This window comes from Arctopsyche grandis, chromosome 13, assembly GCF_051622035.1.
Source record: "Arctopsyche grandis isolate Sample6627 chromosome 13, ASM5162203v2, whole genome shotgun sequence".
Lineage (NCBI taxonomy): Eukaryota > Metazoa > Arthropoda > Insecta > Trichoptera > Hydropsychidae > Arctopsyche > Arctopsyche grandis.
In genome coordinates this window covers 20179335-20190899 of record NC_135367.1, presented here as the reverse complement: position 1 = coordinate 20190899, position 11565 = coordinate 20179335, and the positions used below count along the sequence as shown (strand labels likewise).

The 11565-nt window shown below is 32.0% G+C and overlaps 1 protein-coding gene across 1 annotated transcript; it reads right to left on the bottom strand.

The window, feature by feature from the left end:
• Positions 1-5141: 5141 nt before the first annotated feature.
• Positions 5142-6413, bottom strand: LOC143921632 (uncharacterized). The gene is made up of 5 exons (XM_077444985.1): positions 6402-6413; positions 5805-5907; positions 5530-5684; positions 5286-5452; positions 5142-5208 (listed from the first exon to the last, which is right to left on the bottom strand). The coding sequence occupies exons 1-5, from the start codon at positions 6411-6413 to the stop codon at positions 5142-5144; spliced, it is 504 nt and encodes a 167-aa protein (XP_077301111.1).
• Positions 6414-11565: the final 5152 nt, after the last annotated feature.

Below are 11565 nucleotides of genomic sequence, written 5' to 3'. Positions count from 1 at the left end.
TATTTCAGATTTTCCCAATTAAATGTAAATGTTTTCCGAAAATTGTGGCGGAAATTTCTCATTAACAAAACGAACGCCAATCAATATCTGCACTTACCTTGCAGATCATTTTATTAGTTATGTATTGGCTGTGAAATAGCAAGTGTTATCCGATATGAGACCCTGTGTTGACTGTGAGTTATCGAGAATCGAACTGTCGCTTTTATACTAAACGTTTAGCTTTTGCATAACCAAACCGGCTGGTGGGTTATTTAGTTTTTATTTTATTTTTTAAAGTATCTCATGCCCTCCATGTGGACATATTTCAAAACGCAAACAAGTTCACGTATATGACAAACTCGTGTGTGCTAACATTAACGGTAAGAAAAAAATTGTTGAAAGTATTTTTTAGAAAAATTGATCGGGCAAGTAGTGCAGGTATTCAAGTATTCTGAATAGCCTTAGTGAGATGGTTTAGCGTGGGAATATGATAATATGAGCATTGAATCTGTGCAAGAAAACATTATAATATCCATTTAATTTCAACTGGATATTAAATGTTTAAATATATGTAATTAAATATATGTATTTAATTAAACTTACCCGCTATGTTAATCGGCATGATATACGAGCTTTCTAATTTAACCATCGGGTCGAACAAGAGAATACTCTCCTTGTACAACATCGCCGTTCCCAGATTCAGATTGACTCTTCTGATCTCCAGTATGGCTATCATGAAAGCTGTATTCAAATTTATAAGCTGGATTACTCTGGAAAAATATTTTTTATTAATTATTATTTTATATTATAAAATGAAGCCTATCTGAAGGATAAATTACATTTTCTTCTTCGTGGTGATGAGGAGCGTGATATGAAATCGGAGATGGGCCATGAGAAGGTCCAGGATGGCTAAAGTGAATGCTCTGTGAAGAGGTAGCGTGTCCTTTATGTGGTGGTGGTGGTGGAGGACCATGATGTTGGTAATATGATGATGATGGTGGTGGTTCATGATGCGATATTGACCACTGCAATACGCCGAAATCATCCCCAAAACTAAGTACTAAAAATAAAAATTTCGGTAAGCCACGCATGACACTTTTTATTTCCTTTTCCTTCTTCCTGGAAAAGGTATGGAGGTCAAGAAATATAATATTGTTTATGCGTATGGCTGTTGGTAGATTTGACTTTTATTTTTTGTTAGTTTTGAGTTTTAATATAAAATACGTACATAAGTTATTGATACTATTTATTCATCTATATTTCTTATAATATTATATACCTAATAAATAATTATTAAAAATAAATAAATTATTGTGTGTCCTTACTGTGGCATGACTTTGATTTATTCTAACGGTTTCTTTAGAGGTCTGATTTTATAACGTTCGTGTTATGGTGCTTACGGACTAAACCAACGACGATTTTGGGCCAACTTTTTAACCAGCAGTAGCGTACAAAATATCGGAATAAAAATTAAATTTTAAAATTGAAATTAAATATCAAAATCAAGCTAAAGAGCGAGATTGAGCTAAAATTAGATCATCGTTGATGTTTTGAATTACAACAATGTTTTGAATTACGACGATACGCATTTAAAACCAGAGAAATATTATAATTTCTCTGCTTACGAGCGAAAAAAAATATTGTTAAAGTCGTCACGAGATGTTACTGTATTTCCACGTGGATTATCGATAAAAAAAAACAATTCATAAAAAAACGCGGTGTCGGATGTCGGTAATTTGTCAAAGGGTTTTTTTTCTTTCGTCGAAATAAAATTAATAATCACACATTATCCGATAAATTTTACCTCTGAAATGATTTAATTACTTGAGAAACGAGATAAACAAATGAAGAATAAAAAAATCCGTTTGATGTGTCCGACAACACCCCGGGTTAGCAAAAATCGTTGGATCACCCATACTAATACATGATATATTCTCAGTAACTGCGCATTACGGGGAAGTAAAAATAATAATTGTTTGATTTTTTTTCGATCTTAGTGCGTATCTTCGTAAGTCAAAACATCTTCGATAAACAAAAGTCGAGGATTACCTGTATGTGATTGTTGATGATCTAATTTTAGGTCAATCTCGAAAGTTTATTTAAATTGTGCATGTTCTGTTTTAACTTTCAATATTTAATTTTAATTTTAATATAATGATTATAATTTTATTTTGATACTTGAATTGAATTTTAATATAATAATCATAGTTTTAATTTTTATATTTAATTTCAATTTTTAAATTTAATTTTTATTTCGATATTTTGTACGCTACTGGTTTTAAAAGTTGGCCTGTGGGCCGTTCGTTGGCTTGGTGCGTACGCACCATTACGCTCGGAATTAGGGTGCCCATTCATCAGCAGACGAAAGGATTAATAACCGGCTGGAAAAGTGAGCGGTGCTCGTCGGCGGCTGAAGATAAAAAAAATCGGATGTGACCAACCCATGAAATTATCTATTTGAGGTATATGAGAAGGTCACAAAACAACATTTGATAATTAAACATTCATACACGTTCACACGTACAAATTCATTGCTAATGTAGGGAAACTTAGACAAAACAAAAGTTCTACTTCCGAATGTATGTTTGTTTGTGACGGACGATCAACCAGTATGGGGTACCAATCACAGCAGAGTCATCCAGACACCGGGAAGCGTGGTAGTGGGGGAGGGGCGTCAAGCGTCGTCACATTTGCCGAGTGTCCTCTGGCCGCGGTGGACGTGCCAGACGACCCTGGAGTGCAGGAGGCGCTCTAGGCGTCGGGAGCGAAGCCTCCAGGGTGCCGGAGGCGTCGGGAGTGCAGGGGGGTAAAGCTCCCAGGGCGTCGGGGACGTGGGGGGGCGAAGCCCCTAGGCCACTGGAGGCGTCGGGGAGGTGAAGACCCCAGGCCGCTGGAGGCGTTGGGGGCGCGGGGGGTGAAGCCCCTAGGGTAAACACACACACACACACACACTTTAATTCATCATTTTGAACGGGTTGGATTGCCAAGTGTATAATGTGTCACTTTTATTACGATTAATATTACGTGCGCGTGCGCCCATAAATAACCTTACATTATACATATATTATACTACATATAACTTAATTTCTATTCGTGTTTCAAGTATTCGTGTAGCCAGCAGCATAGCTCGGACGTTAAGTTTCTGCTTACCGTCAAGAAGGTGCCGGGTTCTATCCCTGAATGAAAATGAATTTTTCAGAGTATGCTGTTGGTCAGACCTGGATTTGTGACTCCAGGTTGATCGTTTCCTATCAGAGTTTGCCAATTTTCTCTGATTTCATTGTTGAAACGGCTAAAAAATTGGCTAAAAATCCTTCCTACCTACTATGTCACCACTATTTGAAAAAAATTTGATTGATGTACAATAAAAATTTATGTACAATTCATAGATGTCTCGTTAATTTGCGAGTTTTTTCAGTGTCTCGCAATTCAACGATGCTGTAAAAAAAATGCTGTATTTGTATTTGTAATTGGCCAGGAAGGCGCATTGGGATTTACCTGTAAGGCCTTCCTGGTATATATGTAAAATAAAAATAAAAATAAAATAAATTCCTTTTCGAAATCACCCGTTGAAATCAACGGGCACAACACTAGTAATGAAATATTGTTTTACAAAAAATACTACTTCCGGTTTACGAATTCATGAAATCAAAACCTTATATGCCTAAGTAAGTACATAGATAATACAAATATGTATTTTCAGATTGATACGTTCAGAAATGTGGAAAGAATCGGGTTTCACAACCTTTTTGACTTTTCTAAGAGGAAAAATCCCACTTGTGGTTTATTAAATTTAGTGATTTATTTTTATTTTCATCACATTAATACAATAATATGAATTTTTTCGTGAACAGCACACATGTTTAAAGGGTCAAAAATGAGTGGAAGAACATTCGAACAAGAGTAAACTGCCACTTCCGGTTGACAGATGCTTACCAAATTGTATATGCACATAACTTGCTATAACCTTAAACTTCTAGATATGAAATTTCAGTTCAATACACTAAAAAGTGTCTGAGATAAACATAAAAAACCTCGATTATCTAAAGTAAAAGAATTTCTTCCGGTTCAGGTAAAAATATTCAAAAAATATTAGGTTATAAAATTTAAAATTTCTATTACATGTAAAAAAAATCATTCGGTTAGCGGTTTGGGAGATAGCTGAATTCAAAAACATTGAGGACACCTTTAAGAGGAGGTACCATTTCCGGTCCACCGAAAATTTTGAAAAAAAATTACGTGTTACCGATAAGAAATTCAGTAATCGATACTAAGTTTCAGTTCAATATGATTGACGGTGTTAAAAATATCGCCAAAATACACACACACACACATTTTTTTCTAGATCATGTAAACGTGATCAGCGATCGATTCTGAGTTAAAATTTTCGTATGATTAATTTTTCGTTACATACTTTTGCATTCAAACATTTTTGATACGATTATTCAATAAATATCAAGAAAAAGCTTTTTGTAATAATCACATTTAAAGAGTTTTCCAACAAGTTTATTATAAATTTTTGGTTATTCCCAATGTATACTTTAAATTATTTGGTTATTCCCAATGTATTGCATTACAAAAATCTTTCAATCATATCTCCCTCAAATTCCATTAAATTAATTTTACGTATAATTTATCTTTCACAATAAAAGATTTCGTTGTGGAATTTGAAACTCCCCAGGTAATACAAATTTTATAAATAGATACATACATTATATATGTATATATATAATATGTGGCGTGGCATATCGTTGAAATCTCCCAGTTTTTATCGCACAGCCTTACTTATGTGTTTGCGAGTAAGATTTTTTGAAAGAAAGTTTCACGATCCTCAAGTTGAATTTATTATTCTCGTGAAGTTAGAAGTTAGAATTTTGAAAAATTTGCATATGATAGATACACTTAAAAAATATGTGCATATATTGTAGTTTTACGACGTCATTGAGCTAATTACTCATTATCAAAAAAAATTGTTGTAACCGAATATGACTTGTGATTTTAGTTTTTGTTCAATAGATTTTCAAATTAATAAATAAAAGAATAACTCAAATATATTTTTCTTTATTTACAAATTAAAAATAACATAAACAATATAAAACTTAGAAGAATGAAAAAAATGGATGGTTAAAATGGAGGCGAGTTTGACTACGTATCAATTAGATTCAGTTGTAACCCTGATGACCATGACCCTGATGTCCAGCATGAGTGTAAGTCACTTCAGCGTTGAATCTGAAAACGAAAAATAATAGTTTAAATAAATTTTACTACAAACATTCTAAAAAATACAAATAAAATTATGTATTTACCCGTTGTGCTTATCAGCATGGTAGTTAACGTTTCTGACATGACCATCAGGTTGGAGGAGAGAATAGTGTCCTTCGACTACATCGCCATCACGGCTTTCGGACTGGCTCTTGATATCCTTAGTATGTTCATCGTGCACGCTGTACTCGAATTTGTAAGCGGGATGAGCCTGAAATAATAAATAAATGGGATGGTAAAACTTGAAGGTTATAATTTTCGACTTAGGGGATTTGAATGCTGACTTACATATTCTTCAACATGTTTATGGATTGGAGCATGGTGGACTGGGACGTGAAGGATTGGAGCATGGTGGATCGGAGCGTGATGGATGGGAATGTGGTGGATGGGAGCATGGTGGATGGGAGCATGATGGATGGGAGCATGGTGGATGGGAGCATGATGAACTGGAGTGTGGTGGCTGACGAAAGATTGAGATGATACAGCATGTCCGTTGGGTGCAGAGTGGATTGGTACATGGTGAGATTGTACAGCCAACAGTTTATGATGTTGAATAGGAGCTTCATGTCTAACGATGCTCTGAGATGACACAGCATGACCATGACCGTGACCATAACCACCAAGTTGTGCTTGACTTACTGCCACAAGGGCGCATAAGAAGATTGCCTGTAAATACAGAGAATATCAACAATATACCATGACATATTAATTTATCGATTCATAGATAAACAATGCGTGTGTAAAATTTACATTGATTTTTGGGAAAAATGCTAAATGGTCAATTTTATAAATCTAATATATAATTTCGATTTGTATGTACATAATATATATATGTATGTATGTATGTAAGTATCTTTGGTTGGGAACTTCATAAACAAAACAAAGTTTCTATAACGACAATTCAATTGGTTGAATATTATATTTTTTTCGATTCAAATAAATTTAATAAAAAAAACATTGCCAATGTTTACGCTGTTTATATTACAAATACTGAGCGAAGCCGGGTAAAATAATTAGTTCTAAATATTTTCTAGTTATGAATATTTTATTATAATTATTGATATATTTCAGATTTTCCCAATTAATTGTAAATGTTTTCATATAATTGTGGCGGAAATTTTTCGTTTACAAAACGAACACCAATCAATATCTGCACTTACCTTGCAGATCATGTTAATAGTTATGTATTGGCTGTGAAATAACAAGTGTTATCCGATATGAGACCCTGTGTTGACTGTGAGTTATCGGAATCGAACTGTCGCTTTTATACTAAACGTTTAGCTTTTGCATAACCAAACCAGCTGGTGGGTTATTTAGCTTTTATTTTAATTTTTAAAGTATCTCATGCCCTCCATGTGGACATATTTCAAAACGTAAACAAGTTCACGTATATGACAAACTCGTGTGTGCTAACATAAACGGTAAGAAAAAATTTGTTGAAAGTATTTTTTGGAAAAATTGATCGGGCAAGCAGTGCAGTCGCTTGAAATAAAATAGTGTATACTTTTTTTCAGTCTCATTTATTCAAATTATTAAGTATAATTCCAAGGAGTATAAAAATAAATGTATCACATCGATGCAAGAATAAAAATTAAGGAAGAATTGAAGATAATATCAAGCTATACCACGGTATTCAAGTCTTCTGAATAGCCTTAGTGAGATGATTTAGCGTGGGAATACGATACATGAGCATTGAATCTGTGCAAGAAAACAATCATTATAATATACATTTAATTTTAGCTATGTAATTCAATATATGTATTTAAATAAACTTACCCGCTATGTTTATCGGCATGATATACGACCTTTCTAATTTGACCATCGGGTTGAACAAGAGAATACTCTCCTTGTACAACATCGCCGTCCCTAGATTCAGATTGACTCTTCTGATCTCCAGTATGGCTATCGTGAACGCTGTATTCAAACGTATAAGCTGGATGACCCTGGAGAAATATTTTTAATTAATTATTATTTTATATAATAAAATTAAACTTCATTTGTTGACATCTGAAGGTTAATTACATTTTCTTCTTCGTGGTGATGAGGAGCGTGAGATGAAATCGGAGATGAGCCATGAGAAGGTCCAGGATGGCTTAAGTGAATACTCTGTGAAGAGATAGCATGTCCTTTATGAGGTGGTGGTGGAGGAGCATGATGTGGAGGTGGTGGAGGAGCATGGTGTTGGTAATATGATGATGGTGATGGTTCATGATGCGATTGTTTTGGAGGAGACACGTGATGTACTATACTTTGAGATGAAACTGCATGATGTTGACCACTGCAATACGCCAAAATCATCCCCAAAACTAAGTACTGAAAAATAATTAAAATAAATATCTAATTATTTATGTAAGGAATTAATTATAAAAGTCACGGCTTATAATAACAAAATACGATGATTATATAGTAGATTAAAACTCACCTGTGCGATCATTTTTTTTCAAATTTATAGACTCTAATTCAGTTTAGAACTTGAGATGCTACTACTGTTATAATGACACAGCAGGCCCTATATATACGACTAATACTTGACATTGACGAGCTTTTACACAATTGGGATTACATTTACACTTTACATTTGTATGTATGTATATGCGACATACACGTGGATAAATGATATTGCGCAATATAATACGCGATCAAAATCCTAGACATTGAGTTTAAATGTCTATGTACATTAACGAGCCCTTGAACTGATGTGTGGATGTGGATTTAAATAAATTAATCGAAATCCAGGCTGTCAACATTTAATCGCCCGATATTGATTTTTATGCAATATTTTGTCACATTGAAAAACCTTTCACTGGCGCCTTTTTTTTAATATCGCATTAAGTAATCTCATTAATATATTTTAATTTATACGCGCGTTCAATATATATACAACAATATAGAGCAAATTTACCGGTGTGGTTGCGAGTGCATATATATTTCTAATTAGCGAGATATTTGATAGTGTATTATTGCTCAAATACCATGCATATTATATAGATGTCGAAACTCGTATATAATTCGAGAAAGTACAATATTACATACATTTCACATATGTATACATATGCTCGAAGTAAAATTAAGCAACGAGACCTTAAGAAGCGTGGGTACATACATACATATACCCAAATATGATTTATCTTGTATATTATAAGTCTAATTGCAAAGGCGATCAATATTGCATCACATTGAACATTTGATGAATCGTAAGTACACTTTTTTTAGAATTGTCGTAATCCCTCGGCGTTCTGAATCGACAGGTTTCAATCTAAATACATTTACGCATACTAAATACATCATCTAATATAACACTGATAATCGTTAATAAATGACTTCTACAAAAAAAAAATCAGATGTTACCAACCCTCGACTTAATTTATGTATTTGCGGTATATAAGAAGAATATATAAGAAACTTACAAAAGACAATAGTTCTACTTCCGGATGTCGGATTTTGTTCAAAAATTTAGTATTACTTAAAATTACTATATACACATTAAATATCAAAAATATATAAGCCAGCAGTATGGCTTTAATGGTAGCGTGTATGTTTAGCACCAAGTGATCAGTGGGTTCGATCCCCCATACTGCTGGTTAGATTTGGGGGTATTTGTGACTCCAAATCGATCGTTTCTTACCAGAGTTTGCCAATTTTATCTGATCATTGTTGAAACAGTTCCTCAAAATTGGTAAAAATCATCTTTCCTGTTGTCACAAATATTCTGTATTTATTGTGTGTATAAATTGTAAAAATTATGAACAAAATCTAAATCCATAGATGTATCAAAGGATTAATTTTGTGATTAATTAATTAATTGTTATTTCGTGTTCTTCAGCTTCTGGAAATACAATGATTTATGTTATAATAAAATGCTGCATTTTTTTATTTTATTTTATTTATACCAGGAAGGCCTAACAGCTAAACCCAATGCGCCTTCCTGGCCAAAGACAATTATATTAACATATATGTACACCATCCATATATACACAAATACTTACACGTATACACAAATCCAAATACATACATACATAAATATAAAAATACACATATATACATAAAAATACATACATAAACACCTAAATATATATATATATATATATATATATATATATATATATATATATATATATTCACATATACATACATATATATATATATATATATATATATATATATATATATATATATATATATATATATATATATATATATATATATATATATATATATATATATATATATATATATACATATACACATACATTCAATTACTTATACATTTATATAAAAATAAAAAATAGCATACATATATAAATAAAGATAAAACCAACATAGATACACATTATGCTAAATAATAATATTACAAAATGAAAACAAACTGTGTAAATATGTAGCTAGAAGTCAGTTAAAATATGCTGCCTGACAGAACTGTATGATGCAGTAAAAACATCAAGGCTCCCAGAAAGCAATATATAATTAATTATCCAGGAAGGCGCATTGGAGTCTTCCTGTCAAGCCTTCCTGGTATATATGTACATATCTATGTAAAAATAAAATAAAGAAGATAAAAATAATTTGAAAGGACAAAATAAAATAATGAAATATTGAAAAAATTACTTCTTCCGGTTTACGAATTCTAGCCAAAATATTATCAAGTTAGTACATAAAAAATACAAATATAATTTTTTGGTGTTGAAAAAATCGTTAAGTCACAAAATTTTTGACTTTTCTAAGAGGAAAAATCCTGACTTGCGGTTTATTAAATATAATGATTTTCAATACATTGATAAAAGGATTAAACTTGAATTTTCTCGTGAAGATCACACATATTTGAAGGGTAGAAGAAAATAGTTAAAAAAAAAGGATACCTATTAGGAGAGGTATCATTTACGGTCAACTTAAAAATTTACGTCGCATCGATAAGCATTTCAGTAACTGACACTACTCAGTTCGATAGGAATAACGATGTTCAAAAAATCCCCAAAATACACAGACAAGCATACTAGCACACAGACACACATTTTTTCTAGATCACGAAAACATGGTCAGTGATCGATTCTGAGTTCGAATCAGCCAAAATCTCGAGCTCGAATTTTCGGATGATCACAAAACTTCATCTATTGTTATTACGTACATAGATAAAGTAATTACAATATGATAATAAATAATCGATCAGTATGCAGAGTGAAAGTCAGTGTTAGTTAAATGCGATATATGTATGTATGTACATACATATTTTGATTTTTAAATGCTTTTTATTCTTACGAAATTATGTTCACAATACATCTTATATCTATTTTAATAGCTACTGATCTACTGATCATTTTCTATTTTACAATTTAATTTAATTTGGTTAGTAATCATAGTATTATATTTTTCTAATGTTAATCTACAGCATAATAGGAAAAAAGCTCAAAAACCTATTTACAATCCTTATAAATGTTCATAATACATCTAATACATAATATTAATTAAAAACTCTCTAAAGTCGATGACCCAAAAGCAGATTGTGTTTAGGTAATCTGTGTTTATACCTGAAGGGTATAGACATTTTGTTGTAATCACCGAGACTCTTCACAAGTGTGTTAGTATGGTTATTAGTGATTATGTCATAGAATCTACTGGTTAGTTTGTTAGTAATGTCTGTAATAAACGGAATATTATATATGGCATGCAGTTTTTTCAAGTTAGTATATATGGGTGTATTATAAATTATTTTAGGGATGTGTATGCTCATGAACGTTCTAAAAATGAAATCAGCTGTTTTTCAAAATGAAATTGAAATTTATACATGTACATATATGTAAATAAAACAATTTAAAACACTTCATAATTGGCGTCTAATAAAATGTTTTATAAATTCGAGCAAAATCATATTATTTAAGTAAACTCAAATACAACAGAACTTAACATTGTTTTGCTTTAAAAAATTATCCACCCACTTTTCTAGAAACTTATTTAATTGATACTGATTGTTTTACATGTGATACCAGATGTCTTACTTTCCAGATGTATATTGCACACCTGTACCTCTATCTTTATATTTTCATCAAAAGACCAATTATGAAATATACATATTATATTAAATAACAATATTTTTCCAGGGAATACAATCTCAATGAAATTCAACACATTTCAAACAACCGCAATCATAAATTAAATGACACAGTTTATCTGATAACCGGCGCTACATGTGGCAATAAAAAAAAATAATAATACTGGCCGAAAAAATAGTAGCAAGCAATGGTGCCCTAGAAATGTTTGTCTTTTTGTTATGAAATGCACAATTCAACAGGCGTGTGTCCAAGTGGGCGTTTGCACGAAGTGTTACATATT